The sequence below is a fragment of the Pan troglodytes genome, chromosome 8, assembly GCF_028858775.2.
Source record: "Pan troglodytes isolate AG18354 chromosome 8, NHGRI_mPanTro3-v2.0_pri, whole genome shotgun sequence".
NCBI lineage: Eukaryota > Metazoa > Chordata > Mammalia > Primates > Hominidae > Pan > Pan troglodytes.
In genome coordinates this window covers 111,479,498-111,503,344 of record NC_072406.2, presented here as the reverse complement: position 1 = coordinate 111,503,344, position 23,847 = coordinate 111,479,498, and the positions used below count along the sequence as shown (strand labels likewise).

Sequence of the window (23,847 nt, the reverse complement as noted above, 5' to 3'; positions counted from 1 at the left end):
CAGTGATGCTAAAGAGAAGATTCAGACAGCCACATTAGTGGGAAGAAGCACGGCAGTGTATGGCAGTGAGGGTGGGGAGGGGTAGGGGCTGGAGAGGGTCTGCACTGTTGGTGGGTGTTTATATAAAAGGAAAGGTACCACCCAATGGCTAAATCCTCTATGTGACTCACAGCCTTAACAGCCTTGCTTTCTTTCACACAGCTCTCTTTTTTAAAAAAAATTTTTTTTAAATCATGAACTCCTGCCATGTCAATGTGTTGCCTTAAAAGAAATTGTTGACAAGGTGCCAATGTATCCAGGGAAGCAACTCTGCTCTGCCTCTCCCAGAGGCATTTCTAGGTTCGGGTATCACTTCTTGTCAGTTCCTTCCCCTTGTTCAACAACTCATGACAACTTATTTTAATCTAGCATAATACTGTTGAAGAGAAATGTAACGTGAGTCCCATCAGTAATTCAAAGTTTTCTAGTAGTCACATTTTAAAAAGTAAAAACAAGTTAATTTTAATAACATATTTCATTTAACCCAATATATCCAAAATAATTTCACATCATCATGTGATTAGTTAAAGTGATTAGTGAGGGATTTTACATTCTTTTTCGCACTGGTCTTGAAATACAATGTGTATTTTGCACTTATAGCACATCAGTTGGAAAGAGACACACTGCATGCGTTCAACAGCCACATGTAACTAAATGGCTGTATTTATACATGGCTATTGGCTGCTGTACTGGATGGTGAAGGTTTAGTGGACGGCCTAAACGGCTGTGCCCAGTTTCGATGACCTGGCCTCGCAGGGCCAGCAGCACTCCCACTACTCACCAGGACAGAACCACTGGTCCCGCCCAGCTTCTCTCTCTACCCAGTCCCTCGAATGCGCCATGTCTACTTGCCTTCCATACCTGTTTAAGGGTGTCCCTTTGCATGGCATTGCCTTAATTCTCCTCTTGTTCTTTCCAAATTCCTAAAGTACATTCTCCAGCCAATTAGTGCTTAAAAAATTCCAGATAGTGGCTCACACCTGTAATCCCAGCACTTTGGGAGGCCGAGGCGGGTGGATCACAAGGTCAGGAGTTCGAGATCAGCCTGACCAACATGGTGAAACCTTGTCTCTACTGAAAATACAAAAATTAGCCAGGCGTGGTGGCGCACGCCTGTAATCCTGACTACTCAGGAGGCTGAGGCAGGAAAATCGCTTGAACTCAGGAGGCGGAGGTTGCAGTGAGTTCACTGAGTTGAACTCAGTGAGGTAGAAGATCACGCCACTGCACTCCAGCCTGGGGGACAGAGTGAGACTCCGTCAAAAAACAAAAAAAAATTCCACATAATTTTGTAATAAATTAGATAGTACCCTGCATTGGTCACTATTATTTAACTTACCTTAAGCTTCCTCTCTCTAACTGGTCTTAATCTACTTATAAGGCAGAGGATATATTTTTATTAGATTTATATTTCTGTAGTATAGCTCATGGCACCCAGAACCATTGTTAATGCTTAACAAATACTTATCAATTAGTTGACTGAGGGAATCAAGCCACTTTTCAACAGACTCCATGTTTTTGTTTCCTCTTCATTGCAGTAGATATAACCATTTATTAGCAACAGCTTTAGTTCAAATTGTCTTCTCTTATAGAGTGGCCAGTTTAGAATCCAATCACCCACTAAGCTACAAAGGAAGTGGAGGTCTGTTTATTCTGAAAGTAGTGAAAAGCAAGGGTGCCTTTCTGGACTTTTTGACTTAGCAGCCAAGGTGTCCAGAAGTTAACCTTTAGGCTAATGTGATGTCTCCTGTCATTTTATTTTAGAGACAGGGTCTCACTCTGCTGTGCAGGCTGGAGTGCAGTGGCATGATCACAGCTCACTGTAACCTTGAACTCCTGGGTTTAAGCAATCTTCCTGCCTCAGCCTCCCAAGTAGCTGGGACTACAAGTGCATGCCACCATGCCTGGCTAATTTAAAAATTTATTTTTATAGAGATGGGGGTCTCACTTTGTTGCCCAGGCTGGTCTCACACTCCTGGCCTCAAGTGATTCTCCTGTCTCAGCCTCCCAAAGTGGTGGGATTACAGGTGTGAGCCACTGCACCTGGCCTCCTATCATGGTATGATGTTGTTTTCACTTTCAAGTGGTTTATTCATCCCTGAAGACACAATGCTGCAATCTAGGGTGATGAGGAATCTTGGTCAAGGTTACGTAGTTCAGACTGTAAGACATCTGCCAAGTAGTCTTAGCTTAATGATGACACAGAACACATTTCAAAAAACTTGCTTCATAAGAATTCTTTGGTACCTTCATAACTTATTAACTACCATTAATCATGGCTTTGTTTAACACCTTTCCCAGATAACTATTAGATGCACCTTTCTATCTCATTTTGTAACTTATCTTGAAGTTCAATTACTCCTGGACTTAATTCTGGACCTTCAGTCTGTTGGATATAAAAAGCCCTTGAGAAACCTTCCAGCAGCCAACCACAGGGGCTTCGCCCTGTGAAAACACTCATCTTGCAGTCTTCTCTTTAGCTTCCCCCAAAACCCTCATGTTAAAAAACACAATAACAACAGAAGGAAAGATGGGGAGAGACAGGTGAGGGAGGTAGATAAATGAGCGGCCTAAATAACGTCCCTAACACAGTCTAATCAATCAGGAGGAGGTAATTTTCAAAGTTAATCTAAGGCAGAATCTTATATTAAAAAAAAAAAAGAAAAGAGAAAATCAAAACAAAAAAGACACTTGTGTTAAAAAAAAGAGCTTGAACTCACAGAATTCCTTTTTGGAGAACTACCCATTTTAATCAAAGTTTTTTTTTTGTTTTTTTGTTTTTTTTTTTTGAGACGGAGTTTCGCTCTTGTCGCCCAGGCTGGAGTGCAGTGGCGCCGATCTCGGCTCACCGCAACCTCCGCCTCCTGGGTTCAAGCAATTCTCCTGCCTCAGCCTCCCGAGTAGCTGGGATTACAGGTGCCTGCCACCATGACTGGGTAATTTTTGTATTTTTAGTAGAGATGGGGTTTCGCCATGTTGGCCAGAGTGGTCTTGAACTCCTGACCTCAAGTGATCTGCCTGCCTCAGCCTCCCAAAGTGCTGGGATTACAGGTGTGAGCCACCGCGCCTGGCCTAAAGAGGTTTTTGAATAACACTCTTTTTTTTCCTTTCTTTTTTTTTTGAAGACAGAGTCTCACTCTTGCCACTCAGGTGGAGTGCAATGGCCTCGGCTCACTACAACCTCCGTGTCCTGGGTTGAAGCGATTCTCCTGCCTCAGCCTCCTGAATAGCTGGGATTACAGATGCCCACCACCATGCCTGGCTAATTTTTCTTGTATTTTTAGTAGAGATAGGGTTTCACCATGTTGGCCAGGCTGGTCTGAAACTCCTGACCTCAGGTGATCTGCCCACCTCAGCCTCCCAAAGTGCTGGGATTACAGGCGTGAGCTGCTGCACCTGGTTGAATAACACTTAATTGGCTTCCACCTTCTTCTCAACTTCTCTACTTCTGACATTTAGTCTTCTTGATTTCAAAATATCCAGGTGGAAAGAAAAATCAAATTTTGTGCTGCTCAGCTGCACTGATTGCGGCAAAGTCTTCTGTTTGGACAAAAAGGACAGACACCTACACCCGAGAACTGACCTGGGACTTGGGGTTTTCAACACTGACACTATCTCATGTTGGGAAACAGACTTTTATGTTCCTTGTGATTTGTAGAATGTTCCCTTTCCTTATGTTCTAGGGTTGGAGATATGAGATCATTGGCAAGTTTTGTTTTGTTTTTTCTTTTTTTTTTTGAGGCCGAGTCTCCCTCTGTCACCCAGGCTGGAGTGCAGTGGCACGATCTCAGTTCACTGCCACCTCCGCCTCCCAGGTTCAAGTGATTTTCCTGCCTCAGCCTCCCGAGTAGCTGGGATTACAGACGCCTGCCACCATGCCTGGCTAATTTTTGTATTTTTAGTAGAAACGGGGTTTCGCCATGTTGGCCAGGCTGGTCACAAACTCCTGACCTCAGGTGATCCACCCATCTTGGCCTCCCAAAGTGCTGGGATTACAGGTGTGAGCCACCGCACCCAGCCCATCAGCAAGTTTTAAGAAAATCCTTACAAACCTAATGCTAGGTGATCATCTTAGCACATTCCTCTGAGGAGTTGCCAAATCCATCTCCTGAAAGTACTGTCCAATCTGTAAAGCCTAATGATGTTTTGCCCATTGAACATGACTCTTCAAAATCTCCTTCACTTTTCTACTCCAAGCAGCAAACCAAATCTTCATACTGATTTTCTCAACTTCTGATATGAATGGTTATGGACTGAATGTTTGTGTCCCCTCAATATTCATATGTTGAAATCCTAACCCCAATGTAGTGGTATTAGCAGGTGGGGCCTTTGGCAGGTGATTAGGATATAAGGGTGAATTCCTCATGAATGGGATTAGTGCCCTTAGAAGACGAGAGCTTGTCAGCACTTTGGGAGGCCGAGGCAAGAGGATCACTTGAGGCCAGGAGTTTAAGACCAGCCTAGTCAACACAGTGAGACCCTGTCTCAAAAAAAAAAAAAAAAAAATAGAGAGAGTTTACTTCCTTTCTTTGCTCTCCACCATGTGAGAATACAATGAGAGGTAATCTGCAAACTAGGTAGTGAGCCTTCTTCAGATGCTGGATCTGCTGGCACCTTGATATTGGACTTCCCAACCTCCAGAATGGTGAGAAATAAATATCTGTTGTTTAAGCCACACAGTCTATGGTAATTTGTTACAGTGGCCAAAACTGACTAATATAAATGAAAAGAGAAACAAACTTAAAAATTCTGGCTGAGTGCCGTGGCTCATGCCTGTAATCACATCACTTTGGGAGGCTGAGGTGGGAGGATCGCTGGAGGCTGAGAGTTTGAGACCAGTCTGGGAAACATAGTGAGAATCCTGTCTCTACAAAAAAAAAAAAAAAAAAAACCCCGCCACACTTAAAATAGAATCCAAATTCCTTACTATGGCCTAAAGATACCAGGTGATACCACCTGTGATGCTACATTCTCATGGAGCCTCTGCCTTTGCACACCATGGGCCGGCACTCAGACCCTTAAACTACAAGCTCCTTCCAGCCTCTGTTGTTTCCATCTTGAACATTCACCCACTCCCCTTTCAAGTCTCAGCAAAAATGTCCTTTCTCGGCCTGTCTGATAACCATTTCAAGAGCAGTCTCCTTGCCTTCTCTGCCCAATTACTGATCCCAATTACCTCTTTATTTCCTTCACAGCCCTTATTATTACGACCTGAAATTACCTAGGTTATGTATGTGGTTGTTGTCTTTCTCCCTCATTAGCCTGTAAGCTCCCGAAGGGCAGCAGCTTGCTGTCTTCACCACAGTATCTCAACAGTGCCAAGAACAGAGCAGGCCTCCATTAAATATTTGTTGAATCATGTAATCATACTATGATTTTCCATTTCTTTCCCCACAGATCACATGTCCAACACGAAAACCAACCAGACTTAACATATTAGAGTTCCTCTTTTCCCACTTTTTCCCTACCTCCCCTTCTGGGGAAGGTCTGCATTAGCAATGAGAAGGCTTCTGGAAGCTATGAGGAGCAGAATCGTGGGCTATGATTTTCTAAGGTTTAACCTCCTTGTCACATTAGACTTAAGTGTCCACAGTCATATGCACCCATGAGCATTGCTCGGTCAGCTCGTAAAGGCACTTCCCTGGGGTTCCTTTAGCTCTGATGTCCTGCCGCTCACTCTAAAGCCCACTGACTTCAGGGCTTGGATTCTGGAGGCAGAAAGACCCAACTTTGAAGCTTGGCTGTGCCATTTACTAGCCATGTGACCCTATACTCCTCAAACCTGAACTCTTCATCTAGAAAATGGGAATGACAGCAATACCTACCTCATAGGGTGGCTGTGAGATTAAATGGATAATTCAAACAAAGGACTCAGTAAAGTGCCTTGCACAGTTTACTGCAAAAAAATAGTTATTGTCTCACCCCATCCCCCAGGTTCTATCCCTCCCTCTGGCAACATTCCATGGTTACTTTTCAAGGTTACTTTTATAGGCTGATGTCAGTTTTAACTCAGGGCTGTCCACAAAGTCCTGAAACACAGAAAACCGGCCAGCACACACCCCTCTCCAAATAATGAAGGCGTGCGTTCTGGAAAGAAGGACCTTCTTCCACCCTGGTGATTTCAGTGCACCTCTCATGACCCAGCCTGCAACTGTGCAACAGCTACCAAGTGAACTCACTGGGTGTTCTGCTGGCCTGGGATAAATGGGGCTCTAGCTAGATCTCAGGACAAAGTTTGTCATGGTTTGCAGAATACTAGGAAACAAAACAGGCTGGGCGCGGTGGCTCACGCCTGTAATCCCAGCACTTTGGGAGGCCGAGACAGGTGGATCATGAAGTCAAGAGACAGAGACCAACCTGACCAACATGGTGAAACCCCGTCTCTACTAAAAACACAAAAGTTAGCTGGACGTGGTGGCACGTGCCTGTAGTCCCAGCTACTCGGGAGGCTGAGGCAGGAGAATTGCTTGAACCTGGGAGATGGAGGTTGCAGTGAGCCGAGATCACGCCACTGCACTCCAGCCTGGGCAACAGAGCGAGATTCTGTCTCAAAAAAAAAAAAAAAAAAAAAAAAAGAACCTACGGAAACAAGAGGAAAGGGGAAAATGTTAAAGGCTCCTGTGCAATGCCAATCCCAGTGAGAGGTATGAGGAAATAGCTCCCCTCCTCTTTAATTATGATGCCATGAGCCTTTTGCTACCTCTCTCCTGGGCAATTGCACATGGTTCTCTTCAAATAGCTTAGTAATTTTCAAGGGGTCTTACTAGTGACTACAAAAGATTTTCAGTTAACACACAGGTCAAGTTGTGTTTTAGACTTTAAGGTATAAAATTATATTATCACATGTAAAAGTATAGCATGGTTTCTTCTTTTTAACCAACAGACAGGCAGATGTATAGCATGGTTTCTTCTACACATCACTTTGTTTATTAATCACCTGCAAACTTATCTTAGAAAAATCTTATCTTAGAAAAACCAATGAATAAAATCAAACTGATGCCAATGGTAGGGGATGCAAAGGAAATGGTTCTGGCAGCAACTTGTGTCAGGCAAGCTAATCTATTGCTTTGTGCCTCATTTCCCCACATGAAAAAAGGGGGTCAGGAGATGTTAAAAGAGTGACAAATAATGAACCGTCCTAAAGCTTACTGAAAACAGCCTTTATACAGCCAGTAGCAGTTACCACCCAGCACTGTATTGGAACACAGGGGAATGGTGCGCACATCCCTCCTAGGAATGGGGGTGGTCTTCTTGTCCCGCTCAGCCAGCCAACACTGCCCACTGGGAGGGAGAGGATAACCTTCCTGGGGGAGTTACCTTCACAAACTGCACATCGCTGAGGATGTGGACTGAGTAGTCAGGCATGTAGAGGTTGTTGCTGCTGCTGTACAGCTGGGTGTTGCTGCCCCCAAAGTCACTGCGCTCTCGGTTTGGAGACTCAGAGCGATTCAACCCACTGCAGCGAGAAGGGGACCGGTTTACTGCAGATGGTGAGAGATGGAGAAAAGACAAGGAGGGATGGGTGGGGAGGAAGAAGGGGGAGGGAGGGAGACAGGGAAGGAGGGAGAGACAGGTGTTGTTTACTGAGGTCCCATACGACTTTCAGGCGATGGTAACACTGGGTGGTGGTGATGGGCCTCACCCTTCCCATCAGAGCCCGAGGAAGGAGCTGAGCTGCTTTGTTGATGTTTATTCCTAAGAGGAACAGATACCTAAGACAAACTCATGGCTCCCTTCCACTCAGCTGCTCCCCACAACCTCTCCCAGTGAGGAGCTGGAGCATCTATTTTCCCCAGACAGGGGGGACAGGTGGTTCACATCTTCCTTGGTTCTTGTCTTCAGGTTAGGTGCACAAGGACCCCGAACGAGATGAGGGCAGTACTACAAGCATGGCTTGCTACCCTAGACCATGCGCCCCTCTACCATGGTGAGGCATTTTACATCAACTCCAATCACAAACCTTATTTTAGAAAGGCCAAGGCCTTGGGTTTGCCCTCAAAACCATCTGTCACAGCACAGGCAACCAATCCTCATGTGGCCATACATTTTAGTGGGAAGAATTCAGGCCTGCCCCCACATTGGCAGGGCCTGAGACAAACGGAAGCCCACAAACCACAAGGATAAATATTTTTAAGTTAGAAGTCACATTGATAAACGGTAAAAATAGGCTTTATCCTCTTCCTTGACAAATATTCATAGCAACCATGCCAGAAAACAGAGCTGTGGGTGGATAGCCAGCACTGGCCCTAGGGCTTCTGGACCCCTGGTCCCCTAGGATTGTTTGGGTGGGGATTCCAGGATTCTGGATATCTGAAATGTGGTTTAGAAGGGAGGACACAGGCTCTGGCTCAGCACATCCCTTTGGCCCTGAGAACTCTTTGCCCCATATAGATGGACTGGACTGAGAAGGGCCAAAGTGTGGGTCTAGGGCTGGGCCCCCTCTTGCATAGGCCTGAGGGGGGCACTGGGATCATCTGCAGGCCTTCCGTCAAAGATCTCCTGAATGCTTAGCCAGGTTCTTTTCACATTTTAAAGAAATACTTCTTGGAAAAGTTCAATTAAGACCATGTCACTTGGTTTTATGTGAGCTGCCCTCTCCAGGAACAACAGAAAAGAGGATACCGAAGGTGACTCCAAACATCATCTCAACCGTGGAACCACCCCAAGTGATAGACTGCAAAGCTCCCCCAATCCTTCTGCTTCTTCCAAAAAAGGGGAGGAGGAGGCTGTCAGCTTCTCTTAACACAGATTTAGCTCAGGGGCCTCAAATGAAAAATCAGATTCTTTATAGATTCTGCTCTTTCAGGGTAGAACCTTGGGAATTTAATCCTGTCTCTTGAGATAAAGCAAAATATTTGATTAGCCTCTATTTAGAATGAGTCATGGAAGGTTGATGATCTATTTAGCTGCCAAGCTGTTGTCTGGCAAACCATGTAGCAGAAAGAGTAAAATAATAGGTTGAATCATTTTCTCATTAGAACCATAATCATCACTGCCTTGATCTGATTATGGAATTAAGGAGTCCACTTCCAGTCTTCCCCCTTCTCAGTAAGTGTCATCCACTTACATGCAGTTCCTGAAACCAGAAACCCCAGGATTGTCCTCGACTCCTGCCGCTCCCTCAGCCCCACATGCAGCCTTGCGATCCATCTGACATAATGAGCCCATCGGTCCTATCTCTGTCTCCACTCAAATCCCAGCGACCTCAGCCTCACCTGGACCACAGTCTCCCCACTTAGAATCTTATAATCTGTTTTCACCTCAGCTGCCAGAATCACATTTTTAAAACACAAATCAGCTTCCTGTTTTGTCTGAATAAAATCCAAATTCCTTGCTGTGACCTGGCCCCTGCTTTCCTATCTGATCTGATCTTGGGACCTCCTTTCCCCTCTCTTGCTTTGCTTTAGCCACTGGCCTCCCTGGGCATCCTTAACCAAGCAGGCTTTCCCCACCTCGATGAATGCCATTTCCCTTCCCCACCCCACCTCCTCCCGCCTCAGCTAATGGCTGTCTGCTCCTCAGTCACTAGTTCTCAGCTGAGGCACCACCTTCTCTGAAGACCTTGTCTGGTCACCTAGGAAGATTCCTCCTGTTCTCCTCTATCATGACTCCCTGTCCATCCTTTCAAAGCACTTTCACAAGTATTAATTACATATTAGTAACTACTTGTTACATCTACTTAATTCAACTTTTAATTCCATGAGGGCAGAGACCTTGTCTTCTCTGGTTATCCTCATTGTACACCCAGCACCTGGCACAGTGCCTGGCCTAGAGAAGGTACTCAAGGAAAACGTGTAGAATAAATGAATCAGCACGTCAAGGTCCCACAGGGCGATACAATGACTCTTAAAGTTTATAATCTAAATTTGTTTTATAAAAAGGTTTCACAGCTCTTAAATCATCACAAAGCTAAAGTCATTAAAGCTCTTAAATCATCAAACTAAAGCTCTTAAAGTCACTAAAGCTCTTAAATCATCACAAACCTAAAGTCATTCTGGGGAAGCTGACTTCCCCAAGAAGTAAGGGTGGGGAGCAAGACACTCCAGAAATGTGGCTGGATAGAGTAAAATAGTGTGCAACTAGAATCAAAGGGCATCAAGAAGCCTCAGGCCTTGACCCAGTAACTTGAGGAAGAGGCCACATGGAGCAGCAAGACTGTTTGTTTAATAAGGGCATGTGAAACAAGGGGTCCTGAAGTCAGATGCCCAGGGCTCTACCCATCCACTGTGTGATGAAGGACCAGACCCTTCTCCAGAGTGACTAAGAACTGACAAGGACAGGGACAGTGATGGTGCTGTAGAGAACAACATGAAGCACCAAGGTAATTGTAAAAAGCAGAAGTGTTGGGCAGAAAAAGGTACATTTCACTTCTGGGCCTGATTCCTTGAAAACAAACTGATGAGTTCTTAAAAATATAACTACCATTCAAGCCAGAAATCCCACAACTGGGTATCTACCCAAAGGAAAAGAAATTATGTAAAAAAGATACCTGTACGTGTATGTTTCTTGCAGCACTATTCACAATAGCAAAGATACAGAATCAACCCAAGTGTCCATCAATGGATGACTGGATAAAGAAAATGTGATTTTGTATATGTGTGTGTGTGTGTGTGTGTGTGTATGTGTGTATACACAATGAAATATTATTCAGCCACAAAAAGAATGAAATCATGTCTTTTGCAGCAACATGGGTGGAAATAGAGGCCATTATCTTAAGTGAAATAACACAGAAAGTCAAAGACTGCATTATTTCCCTTGTAAGTGGGAGCTAAATAATATGTACAAGTGGACATAGGGAAATAATACACATTGAAGACCCAGAAGGGCAGGAGAGGGTGAGGGATAGAAATTACTTAATGAGTACAATGTATACTATTTGGGTGATGGCCACACTAAAAGCTCAGACTTCACCACTATGTAATATATCTATGTAACAAAAATGCACTTGTACCCCCTAAATCTATTAAAAAAAGAAGAAAAGAGAAAGCAAATTGATGAGTTCTGGCTTGGCCAGACCCATTTGTAGCTGTTTTAGGGTGGTGGCTGGATAAGTCTGTGTTCTTTCCTCCAGGCTAGTTGTTGCAGAAAAGCGGGGCAGAGAGTCCTGCCCAAGAGTAGCTTCTTTGGCCCCAGTGCAGCATCTGGAAAACCATACCTTGACCTGGTGGGTTTTGACCTCAACTCAGTTTGGACATAACCAAGGGAAGAGAGTGTGAGCAGGGCTTGTGGCTTCAGCTGCCCAGAGAATCACCCCCATTCCTCAATAATCCTCCACTTTGCCTGGCCAGACATGGGCTTCACACACCCTACACCAGTTGTTCCACATCCTCATCTGTTATGTCACAATTAAAGATATGTTCAGGAAAGACAACAGGGAAATAGCCCTATTTTATCTACTAAACTCCTTCCATCCGTGGAAGCTTCTCCTGTTGAAAACAGAGGCAACAGCTACATCCCAGTTCCCTCCAAAGCTCTCATCATTTCACTGGCACCCAGGGTAGATGACACCCACAGGGACTCACATGTCAAACACAAGCTACATCACTATTGTGCTGGGAGGAGGAAAAACATGTCTTTTTTTTTAAGTAAAAACAATGTTATTGAAAGTTTATTTATAAAATCATAAAGGATTCCCAACACCAAACGATACAACTGTCTTACAAAGATCGAGTCTATAAAAGCAATTTTTAAAAGAAAAAAGAACCTTTACTCCGTGAGAAAGTCCCAGCCCCTCTGAGTATTGCGCGAGATCAATGTTTTCGTGTCCTGGAGTCTGACATTCCTTAGTAGGTTGGATGCTGATGACTTGGCATTTTGGTAATTATGCATATACACTCAGAGGTTTCTGAGCAAGGGACATGGAAATGCTTTTAATAAAAAGCAGAAGAAATCAGTAACAGACGAGTGTCCTAGCAGCATGGCAAACTAGTTCAAGTTGTGTAATTCCCCTTGGCATATCCTAAGAGCACAGAGGCACAGCTTGGGGGAGTGAAGTGAGGAGGAAAATCCTAAGCATAATGCAAGGAGGTCTGGAAGGAGACAGATCAAACAGTATGATATGTGACACCAACCAAGGGACCTGTCAGCAGGCAGCAGGCCAAGCAACCAACCCATCCCTTGCCCACTCTTGCTCTTGCATCAGACCCTCGGGTTGGCTCAGGTGTAACCGGGTGATGGGGAGCAGGGTTTTCTGCTCTATGAAATTGTGGCAGACCTCATTCCTGCAGCCTTTGAGTGGTCAGTCTCTAACAGATATCTGTCCTGGGTTGGCTACTTGGATTGCTGAGGTTTGGGTGGAGAAGGCACTAGGGTAAAATTGGGGGCAGGGTGGCAAAGGGTATGGAAGAGGACTTCACACTGTAATTGGGGCTGGATGGAAACTCCTCTCCTTCTGCAGTAATAGTCAGGGGCCCTGAAAATCTATACACAGCAGCTCTGGGACTCTTGCTTCATTTGTGACACCTGTATCCAGGGAGCCTTCACAACCCTATCCTGGAATCAGACCCCAAGATACAGAAGTAGAATGCTAAGCTCCCATTTTCCTTAAGAGGATTTGAGGAAAAAGGAGGGTTCAGGGGTTGCCTGCCTACATCTTTTGTACCATCAGTGAGGGATGAGGGGGAATGGCCTACTTTGGTCTGACTGTGATTGTGCCGTGGGCCATCTCTCTTCTCCAAAATGGATGAGGAAGCTTAATTACATAGACCTGTAAGAGTACAAACTAGAATTGTTAAAATTCATTATACTGGGGCAATATTTAGCATCAGACAACCGAACACCAAAGCCAGCTGTCTGTCAAAACTACAATGTGAACTCTAAGCCCAAGTTAGGATCCCAGATGAACTCATTCACTTTACACGGAGCTTTAATGGTTCCCAAATGTTCATCACACAAGAGCCAACCCGAAGGAATATTTCCACTTACCACATTTTGCAAAGTAGAAATATTATTTTTAGAGATTCCCTGTATATTCAAGCAGAAAACTGTCATTATTGATCTCAGTGCACATTATGAATAGATAACCGAGCACTGAAAAAGAACCGTTGGTTCCAAAGTCTCTGTCTCTGTGCTTTTGTGGATTTGAAAGGACTGTCATGGGGAATTCAAAATTATCTCCACCACCAGGAGAAGAAAGAAGGAGTGAATATGGGGAAAGGGAATGCTAATTGCAGTGGGGCCGTGTACTTTCAGGGGAAACCCCTGATCAGAAGTTTCATTTTTAAATGAAAGCACCTGCCAAGTTGGTTAACCACACCACAACCTGGAGGTAATCTGTGAACCACTGTGTTCTTATTTCAAACTAAGGCTCAAATAGAAAGAGACTCCCTATGGATAATGATGGCAATATTTGGTGCAGAGACCCCTAGCCTCAATCTAGTGCGAGCACCAGATTCGTAATTAGCACTGCTTTCAAAATGCAAATAAATCACAGCCCTCTAGGGGCACAAAATGTCTATATTCAGAGGTACAGCAAGGTCCCAGGCAGTAGGTGGAGAGCAGGATCTAAGACTTAGATTCCAGTCCTTGTCCCTCTGCCTACCTAAGACACATACAACACTGACTGACTTTCTCAGAACCTGTTTTTTAATCTGTTGTTTTTCAATGACTATTCCTGCCTATCTCCCAAAGTGATTGTGGGGAGTCAAATAAGACAATGACAATTCTTTCTTAGACTTCAAGGCCCTACTAATTTCTAGGATTTATTTTCCTCCCATATAAGATACGGTTGAGATTTAGCATATATGTAAATTAATGTATCTGGATCAGAAATCAATATTTCCACTTAGCACATTTTGCAAAGTAAAAAAAATTTTTAGGTACTTTGGTATATTCTAGGAGAAAATGGCATCATTGTTGATCTCAATGCACACTATGAATGGACGATCGAGCACTGAATAAGAGCCCTTGGTTCCAAAGTCTGTGCTTACAGGGCCAGAAGTTACCTGGAACTTCTTTCTACAAAAATCCCAGACCTCTGAGGCTACTTCTTTTAATGATATGGAACAAAAGCAAGAGTGACAGAGGAAATACCACAGAATAGGTCCTGTGGATGTCAGCTGATCACTGGGAAGGCACAGTGATTAGCTCTAGATAGAGACCAGACACAAGGTGGAGAGGAATAAGCCAAAGGAGAAACTAGGCACTCCCTACCTCTGGTTTTCTCCCACTGTACCCACCATTGCTCCACCCTGCAGAGTTAAACCAAGGGTGGGAATAAGCTTACCTCTTTATGGGTAGGGTTTCCGTTGTGTTGACACTAATCTCCTGTTGTGTTGAATATCCACAGTCATGGAAAAGGGGGGAAAGTTGAAAATACTCTCAGGGGCACATGACACCACCCAGAGTTGGATCAGAAGTCTCAGCACTTCCTGGGGGTTCTGCACAGCAGGAGGGAATCACTTTCATCTCTGTCTGCCATTGGGTTATCATGGACTTTATCATAATCAGTACAGATGAACTAGAATTAACCTTCCTTTAACTGGGAAGTTACAATTAACTAGGTCATCTGGTTAACTGAAGGTTAATTAAAAAGGAAAACACATCCTCGCTTTGATCTTTTGGGCTGAAAGTCTTTTAAAATGTGCATCTCCCCTTTCCTCTGAACCTTCACAGCACACTCGTGGCATTCACCAAGATTCACTGCATGTGAAGGAACTTGAAGGTCCATCAAGTGGTCATTTCTAATTTTGCGGGCATGTAGGAGTAGACCATTTAGCTGGTGAGGGCACCAGATTGGCATTTCACATTGACTGTCCGATCCTGTAGTCATTATGAAGGCATGAGCTCTCACAAAGCAAGAAAAACTATTTCTTAGTGGAAAATCACCATCGAGAGAGAGAGAAAACTTTGGTGAAATTTGAGAAGGTGGTTAACTTATCTTGTATAGATCAACATGAGGACCAGATGGTTTTTGATGAAAAAAAGTGATTTTGGGAAAAAACAGAAGTCAACATAAATACTTCTGAGGTTGCAAATTGGAGGGTTTGAAGTCTCAAAACATGGCCTTTTTTAAATGTTGAGGGTCTACTATACAGACAGAGAAACATAAGCGATTTCTTGATGACTGAGGATATGGTGGGGTCTTAGTATCATTACCCCAGCAACGTGATAAGGGATACAGATTTAGAGGGTAGAGGAAATTGGACTGTGTTCTAACTGCAGGGCAATTTAACAAATACATTCCTGGTTTAGTCATTAGTTGCTCTATGAGCCCAAGAGAACCGCTGGAGATGAAAACAAACGGTTGATCATTCAGATTTGTGGCATTCTACTCAGTCATTGAATCATTGTCTAGCTCTATGAGGAATCGTTACCTGATTAAAAAGAAACCCAGTGACTATTTCATTTATCAACAAAAGAGGTTAAACCTAATGAAAAGTTGTTTTGAAAGTTTTACATATAGCATCCTTTGTACGAGCAGAGCTAGTGAGCATATGATCATCACATAGTAACATTATTAGGAAGATGAGGACATGGAAGGAAAGAAAGGTAGAAAGAAAATAGGTAGAAATAAAGCATAGTATTCCACTATTCCTACTTCATTCATGCTGTACTCCTCATCCCTCCATTCTGTAGTCAGACAAATGAGGAAAAACTCACACTATCCCTCACCCCCACCATTTTTCCATGTGCATACACAGATACATTCCTGGGAGGTAAACTCACAAATGACACCACTGAACCAGCAATGCCTGGGTGGTATGTGCAAATGAGTGCTATTTGTGCAAAGTGCTATGCCTTAGTCACAGGAGTGCCTGTTGGAGAGATTAGTTCTCATGCAGGAAAGTGACAGAGACCAAAGGCTTCTTGCAAACCCCTCTGGATCTACAGAGACCCGAGACACCCATGCATGTTTACCTGGGGAGCCTGCCAGAGAGTCCCCTCTGCTGACAGCGAAGGTACGAGACACAGAGACGGGCACTAAAGAGTCAGGGGCCAAGGATTTGTGAGTTGCGAAAGGGAAGATATAAACACAAAAGGAAAGAGACAAAGAACAAAGTGGGTGAGACAGTCTTTTCCTGGATCTTCACAACATCACATTTCTCTGCAAAAAGGAATCTTGACTCTGAAAACACAGGAATCACATCCTCTTACAAAGTCACTCTCCAGAAAGACAAGAAAATAAAATGGATTTTGCTGAAGGTCATCTGAAAAGATGTGCAACACATCTTGGAATCAGATGTACAAGCACAAGCCGAGCCCTGTGGGAAGCATGTAGGCAGCATTCTCTGAGGCTCCCATTTTGAGCCAGAAAACATGCTGGGAGCCCAGCGCTGCGTTCCCACCAAGCTCTCCCAGCTCCCATGGAGCTCAACTGCCAAGGGCACCTGCATAGGTACTCAGAGGCCTGAATGGAAAGCGTGTGCTCCTGCTAGGGGCATCCTTGAGGAAGCTAGATGCTGCCTCAGACTCCTAGGAGATCCCTCTGGTCACAGTGTTGGTGAAGAACTGTGCATTGCTAGAGGATAGGGATAAAGGAAGAACAATATCTCTAGCAGTGTTAATGTGAATCAACTTGATGAATTAAATCAAAGCCACTTTGTGGTAAGTACCAGTGGTCCAAAGTATCTCTCCATTCCATTGTCCTTCTCTTTCCCCACAGAGTTTGAAATGGTGCTGGCTATCACTGGGGGACCCGGCTAGAGTTGAGTGTGTATTAACAGTCCAGCTGCTCCCCCTTCAAGTGGTGTCTAGGCAGGGGAACTATGGGAACCTGTCTTCGTCTCTCTTATCTGATCATTCCCAGAGTCCTTTTTAAGGAGCTAAATGAAACCAGTCTGCAGATGATAGCATACGGAAATAGACTGCTTCTGCAGTTTTATTTGCTACATCAAATGATTTTATTTGAAATTACCTACCTGATAATCCTTTGCTCTGACATGAGATGTTAATGAATATTAGAATGGGCCTCTAATATTATGAGACACAATGGAGTTAAGAAACTCTCTATTCTCAAGAAGAATCATAGTTCTAAATGTATAAATGTATACACCAAACTGTATACATTGTATACACCAAACAGACAGGAGACCTGTTCTTTCCACATCTGCACACCTGTGTGTGCACCTATTCCAGCTACCCTGGGTTCCTGGCAATCAGAACCAAGAAGAAGAAGACAGTGTAGATTATGTTCCCTTCACCTCATGCAGGAAAGCCAGAGACTTCTTTGTAGCCTCAAGTTCAACTTTGAAGCATAGGTCATCGTGCCAGTATTCCAGCAAACTCATAATCTCACTCCTCATCCTCAAAGGCTGATTAAGCTAGCTTCAAGCATAGGGGGACGGGGCTGGGCCAAGACCCTACAAGATTTTATTGCCTTTTAGCTTAGACTTAAGCTCTCCCTCAACCTATAGGTTGAGGTTCTTGGCCAGTGAAAGATGCTGGGTGGCTGGACCATGGGCTGAGCATTCACCCGGGATAACTGTGGGGTATGGCTGGCCTTTGCAGTTACTTCACACTTCACTACACTAAGTTTGGGTTCGGGGAGGATGGAAAATGTCTTTTTACTCCATTGGCTAATAATATTTCTTTTTCCTTCTGAAGATTTACAGAGATGCTCAGTAACATGGTGAGAGAAAGAGAAAGAGTGCTATGCTTCTTTTCAGTTAACTAGTTTTAAAGGAGAAATCAATGTTGCAACTTTATTTCTATCTCACTGATGCAACTGAAAGCTTTTGAAAGAAAGAACTAGAGACAAGAAGGAAGGAAAGGAAGAAATCAGATAACATCTTCCTTCTACTTAAAACAATTTTTTTTTTTGAGATGGAATCTTGCTCTGTAGCCAGGCTGGAATACGGTGGCATGATCTCGGCTCACTGCAACCTCCACCTCCCAAGTTCAAGCAATTCACCTGCCTCAGCCTCCCTAGTAGCTGGGATCAAAGGCACGTGCTACCATGCCTGGCTAATTTTTGTATTTTTAGTAGAGACAGGGTTTCACCATGTTGGCCAGGATGGTCTCGATCTCCTGACCATGTGATCCACCCGTCCTGGCCTCCCAAAGTGCTGGGATTACAGGTGAGAGCCACCATGCCTGGCCACAGCAATTTTATTTTATTTATTTATTTATTTATTTTTTTTTTTTAAGAAAGAAGGTCATATAAATTGTGTGGGCTAGGAAGCCATATGTAGGTCTTTTTTTCTCAGAATTTCCACCTCTTTTAGTCTTCTGGAAGAGATCACAGACATTTCTAGGTAACATATTAGAATCCCAGGAGTAGTCCCTAATGTGATGGATGATGGAGATTTCCTTTAGAGAACTAAGGTTTGCCAAAGTCCTGTAGCCCGTCCCTCACCCATCCAGAGTTCTACTGAGCACTGATGTTTCCTTCATCAACCTTGATTGAGATTCATTGTCTTAAGTATAATAATGTACCAGGGTCTTTTCAATTTTACAGAGCTCCTCCAACTCAAGTTCTGCCACTCTTCACACTGGGCAGGTACTTCATTTCAGCCACTGGCTGGGCTATTACACTGTAACAATTACACTGTAAATTGTTCCACTATTTCCACTTAGAAATTGCATTCCAGAATATGATGGATCTGAAATCTGTATTTTATTGTGCTGTGTGAACTAGCCAGGACACCAGGAAGCATCTTGGCCGCTCACCAACTTACTGGGTGATTTGAAGCAAGTCATTTCCTTAGCTTCACTCATGTTAAAATGGTATCTACCTTGCCATGTTCCAGGGACTATGATATCAAGCTCTGGGACCCTCTGATAATTCCCACCACAAGGCAATATGTAAAATCTTTTTTTATGATGAGAGGAAAGACCCTATTTGGCATTGAAGTCGTCACTGTAAACACTAACAGCTGAAAGCAATGCAAAATTCGGAACCGTGAATCAGAAAGAAATCTAGAGAAATAATTCTTTCTGTATCACACTTTTAATCACAAAAAATGCCATGCCCTTTAAGCGCAAGTGCAATAACTACACAGGAAACAGCAAGAAGGCACAGCACAGAAAGGGCAGAGCAAACCAGCCATCAGCCCTGTGCCTGCCCCCGACCAAAAGCATGCACAGCCAGCTGGCAGATACCTCTCCACTAGCTGAGAGGTGGAGAACCAAGAAAGAGAGGCAGATAAGCAACGTACTGCACAAAGGTGGAACTTACATCCCCAAATCTTGCAGTCACTTCTTACTGAGGACAAACCCCACAGACACAATAATAGCATATGAGAGTGTTTGAGTAAAGGCCATGGGTGAATTGTTATTGCACAGGAGGAAGGGCTGAGCCTCTGTCCAAGCACACAAATCACCTGCCTGCATTCACTGGAAGGTGGCAATAAGCAGTGCCTTCCCTCACAACCCCTGCATCCCCCCAACCAGGTGAGCAGAGAAGCAGCAGAAAACATTCCAGACACACAGAACCTAAGCTCCCATGGTCTGTGGGTACCTGGCAGGAAGCAGTGTTCCTGGCAGAACATTACAAAGGGGCTGCCAGCATTTGTCTTAGCCCCAGCCCAGGCTCAAAGTGCTCGGTCCAGGTCCCCAGAGCGGGCTGAGGCAGGACTACGATGGGGAGGACGAGGAAGGGGTTTGAGAGATACATACGAAAGACAGAAGATCCAGCCAGACTTCCAACCTTCCGCACGTCATTATCTAAGGACAGAAGGATGCAGTGGGTTTCAGAGGCAACTCAGAAAACACACTTCTTATGGGAATCTTCCCTCTTCTATCCACCCCCAGCAACAATTAACCCTGTAAAAACCAGGCAATTAAATGGAAGGGTAGGGAACAAGTATAAAAAGCAAAATAAACTTGTCTTTTCATACTGAAATCTACCACCCTAGATCCCTAACACTTGACAATATTACTGCTTTTTACAATTCAATTTTTTGCACTTTTTTTAAAGCACTAACTGAATGAAAAGTGATTCATACACCCATTTTGCAGAGGAAGGAACTAAAGCCAAGGAAGTTAAATGGCTTGTCCAGGCTGATTAACAAGAGTCAAAGGGGGAGTCAAGACTTGAACCCCTGTGCTTTTTCTACCATATCCCATTACTTTCCCAATAAACAAATGGAAACTAGAATACCTGAGCAGGCAGTGGTCATGATGGCTGGGACGCCATAGTAAGTAAAGGCTCCATTTTCAAAGCGAAGGCCTTCCTTACCAACCTCCACCTCCACTTTACCCTGGAAAAAAAAAAAAAGGAAGTGTACTATGAATGTGTATGAGCACTTCCAGTTCTACTATTGACTAGAATCCTAAGCATTTCTGCTTGGATAACAAGTGGACTAGACCCATGTTCTTATCACAGAGGAATGTTAATTCTCTCCAGATTTACATGTGAGAAAGCACCACCAGCTTTAGTAGCTCTTTGCAGTAAATTCAGTGCTTCGTTGTTCATAAAATAGCATCCAGTCATGAATAACCAAGCTGTCCTTGTGTACTGTAGTGGCCCTTCCATGATGCAGGCCTAAGCACCAGCTAATCCAGGGCCTCATAAACTGCCCCACTGGTTTAGTCAAAGATTGGACCATTTCTAAGTCAGGTCAAGATAAAATCTAGGCCGAGTGCAGTGGCTCACGCCTGTAATCCCAGCACTTTGGGAGGCCAAGGCGGGTGGATCACGAAGTCAGGAGTTTGAGACTAGCCTGGCCAATATGGTGAAACCCCATCTCTACTAAACATACAAAAATTAGCTGGGTGTGGTGGTGCACACCTGTAGTCCTAGCTGCTCGGGAGACTGAGGCAGGAGAATCGCTTGAACCAGGGAGGCAGAGGTTGCAGTGAGCTGAGATCGGGCCACTGCACTCCAGCCGGGGTGACAGAGCGAGACTCTGTCTCAAAAAAAAAAAAAAAAAAAAAAAGATAAAATCTAATTCTGTGTGAAGCTTGTTTAATTCATTGCCAACAATAGTGATAGCTGATATGTAATGCATAGCATGCATGGACATGACACTGTATTATGTGCACTGCATAGATTCTCATGCAATTAGCCCCACAACCCCATGAAGCCTATGCCATTTTAATCCCTGATTTACAGGGGACTCAATTTTGAGGCTCAGAGATTGAATAACTTGGTCAAGGTTAGTTAGGAAATGGCAACAATGGAATTTTAAAGCCATAGTTTTCAAATTTCTGAGCGTACACTCTTGCTACTACATTTTATTCCATGTTTTATTTGAAAACCGTTAAGTTTATATTCAGCATAAGACATGAAACTATGTGATCATTACATTATACAAACAATGTAACAGGATTCTTGTTGATTTCCAACAGTGAAGCACATGACTACATTTTTTGGAGAAGAGAGGTCACTTTGTTCAGACCATTTGGAAAGATATATGTGAGGCAAGTTACAGTGACAGAGCAGAGAGGCTGGAAGTGGACAGTAACAAAGAGACCATTTCTAAGTTCATGTGAGCTTAATCAAGATTTTAAAATACAATCAGTGTATTTAGGATTCACAACATTATGTTGGGAAGGGACAGGGAATCAGTGACAGAGCTAATGGTGAAGCCAGACAGGGCACCAACAGTGTTACAAGCTGCAATCATGTCAGACACTTATTTAAGACAGGCCTATTCAGGTATCCAGAGCAGAAGGTGATCATACTTATGTGAGCACTGGGGAGATGTTGCACTTCTTTGAACAGGTCATTTTCCCCCTTCCTGGTCCTCTGAAGGGGGAGAAGATTTCAGGAACTGCAAAGGCTGAAATGCAGCAGAGAGAATGAATGTGTCCCATGTACCTCCAGAGAGCAGAGCAAGGACCAGTATGGAAGTCACAGATGGTGAGATTTCCACTTGACAGAAAGAAGGGTTTAAAGAAGAGTTGTCTAAAGTTTAGGAGGCAGTGGGCAGTTTCATTTCAGGGGATGTTCAAGCAGAAATGAGGAGGTATTATAGCTTCCGCAGAGCAGCAGTTCTGGAAGTTTAGAAGCAGAACCCCTCTATTGGAGAGGTATTCAACCCACCCCAAACATCGCTGAGTTGTCAGACTAAATGTCAAAGATCCCAGCACTCCCAGGACACCAGTCTTCCATGTCTAGGCCCCTCCTGTGGGTCATGAAGAAATGTCCACCCAGCTGGCCTTGTTGCTGAGGCAGCCAGCCAAGTCTTGGAACTTGGTGCTGAAGGAGGCATGGCCATTTCTTCACCCTGGAGATGCCCTCCTCCGGCTCTCAGAGGTTCCCTGACTTTCCTACTCACCTGTAGAAGCAGCACAAAGTAGTCCACAGGGCGGTTGCGCTGGTAGAGGTAGTGTTCCGGGGCCTTCTTGTTCTTCTCATCAAACTTCAGCTCCTGGATCACGTTGGGATGTTTCAGGAGCCGGAGCAGGATCTTCTCCGAAAGGTACAGAGACTTAAAGGGCTCCACTTCTAGAGGAGAGTGAGTGGGAAGGGAGGAATCAGCATCAGCTGTGTCCCACCCATTCCAGCAGTGGCAGCTGGGAGGAGTCAGAGTGGGCACAACTGGGACCCCTGTGCATGTACCTGGGCACCAGGCTGGCAGGGCTTCTGCAGTTCCTCCAGAGTGGAGGATCCTAATCCCAAGTGTGCATCTCAGGGCCTTACCCACGTCCTCTGGAGATGTGTGTCCCTGCACTGGCATCTCAGGAGAAACAGGTCTCCATTTGGAAATGTCTGTTTCGTTATTAATTTTCTTTGATTTTATTTAAAATTGGACATGGACAACTAAGCCACATAAACAACAAAGACTTTAATGCTATAATTGAATGAAATGCAGATAATTTAATCTGGCTTATTTGTATGACATATATCTGCTGAATGAAATGAAATCCCATGTTACTAAAGACAGGAAATTATTTAAATAATAAGTTGTCAATAATGTGAGGCATCATTGCATCATATTTTTATATTACAGCTATTGCTTATATTACATATGTTAAACTTATATTACTTATATAACATAGGCTCTGGGAAGTAGTTAAAAAAAATCTGTACTCAGAACTAGAAATTCTATCTTAAAACAGCTCCAACTTAAAATTTTCTACTCTTTAGCACCTAAAACAGTGCTAGCACTCATTATATACTCCATAAATATATGTTGGATTAATTAAATATTGAAGTTAGTGATAGATATGATCATTCTAGGTCAGCACATTAATTAGGCATGGATGGTCAGAGGGTTCAAAGACAAACTTTATCTTCTTCACAAGAAGGAGTTTATCTTTGGATTTTCTCACTTTTTTTTCTTTCTAAAGATCCCAAGATTCACAATACACTTCTGTATTTTAAAAATTCAAGCTCACAGGCTTCTGTGGCACTGCTCTAGGGCACTGCAAGTCTAACAGACAGGGAGATGGCCTCGGGCTTCAGCGAGGAAGTGAGTAGAAGAGGGAAAAGTGCAGCAATGGTTTCTTTAGCTCTTTTCTCTGGTAGAAGAGTTGAGTTATACTCATTTCTTCCTCTATAAGATCAGGCCTGGGGCTCAATACAACAGTAGGTGGCATCCATTACCCTGTCTAAAGCAACCTCCTTCCTAGAACAGTGCTTCTCAGTCCTGACAGCACACTGGAATCAGGCTGGAAGGTATTAACAACGATTGGTGCCTGGGTCCCACCCTAGAGATTCTGTTTTAGCTTCTCTGGAGTGGAGACTTGTCCTACCTGTGGCCATGAAGCGGTGTGTGGCTAGCAGAAGCTGTGGTGAGATCTTCACCCGCATCTCCGTGTCCGAAAGCTTAAACAAGGAGAAGTCATGCCGCTTCCGCTCCCGGTGCGGGACCCTCTGCTTTTTCCGATTGTCAGCTGTGGGGTCACAGAGGACAGATTACAGCTATCTCAGAATCACGTTGGTCTTTGGAGGTTTTCCCAGAATCACAGGGGACAGAT

The 23,847-nt window shown here is 44.0% G+C and overlaps 1 protein-coding gene across 6 annotated transcripts in view; it reads right to left on the bottom strand.

Annotated features, from left to right (window-relative positions):
• Positions 1 to 23,847, bottom strand: part of CNNM1 (cyclin and CBS domain divalent metal cation transport mediator 1) — a 69,222-nt gene that overhangs the window by 9,773 nt on the left and 35,602 nt on the right. For 3 of the 6 annotated variants that reach the window (XR_010147000.1, XM_016919080.4, XM_016919081.4), the window contains exons 3-8: positions 23,623 to 23,763; positions 22,203 to 22,372; positions 20,081 to 20,180; positions 19,597 to 19,644; positions 15,898 to 15,960; positions 7,357 to 7,520 (exon numbers count right to left, since the gene is read on the bottom strand). Coding sequence is in view for 4 of the 6 variants with exons in the window: in XM_016919080.4 (XP_016774569.1) it covers positions 7,357 to 7,520; positions 15,898 to 15,960; positions 19,597 to 19,644; positions 20,081 to 20,180; positions 22,203 to 22,372; positions 23,623 to 23,763 (686 nt within the window). In the remaining 2 variants the exon portion in view is untranslated. The remainder of the gene's footprint in view (positions 1 to 7,356; positions 7,521 to 15,897; positions 15,961 to 19,596; positions 19,645 to 20,080; positions 20,181 to 22,202; positions 22,373 to 23,622; positions 23,764 to 23,847) is intronic. The other 3 variants (XR_010147001.1, XM_003312725.6, XM_016919082.4) reach the window with 1 other exon arrangement.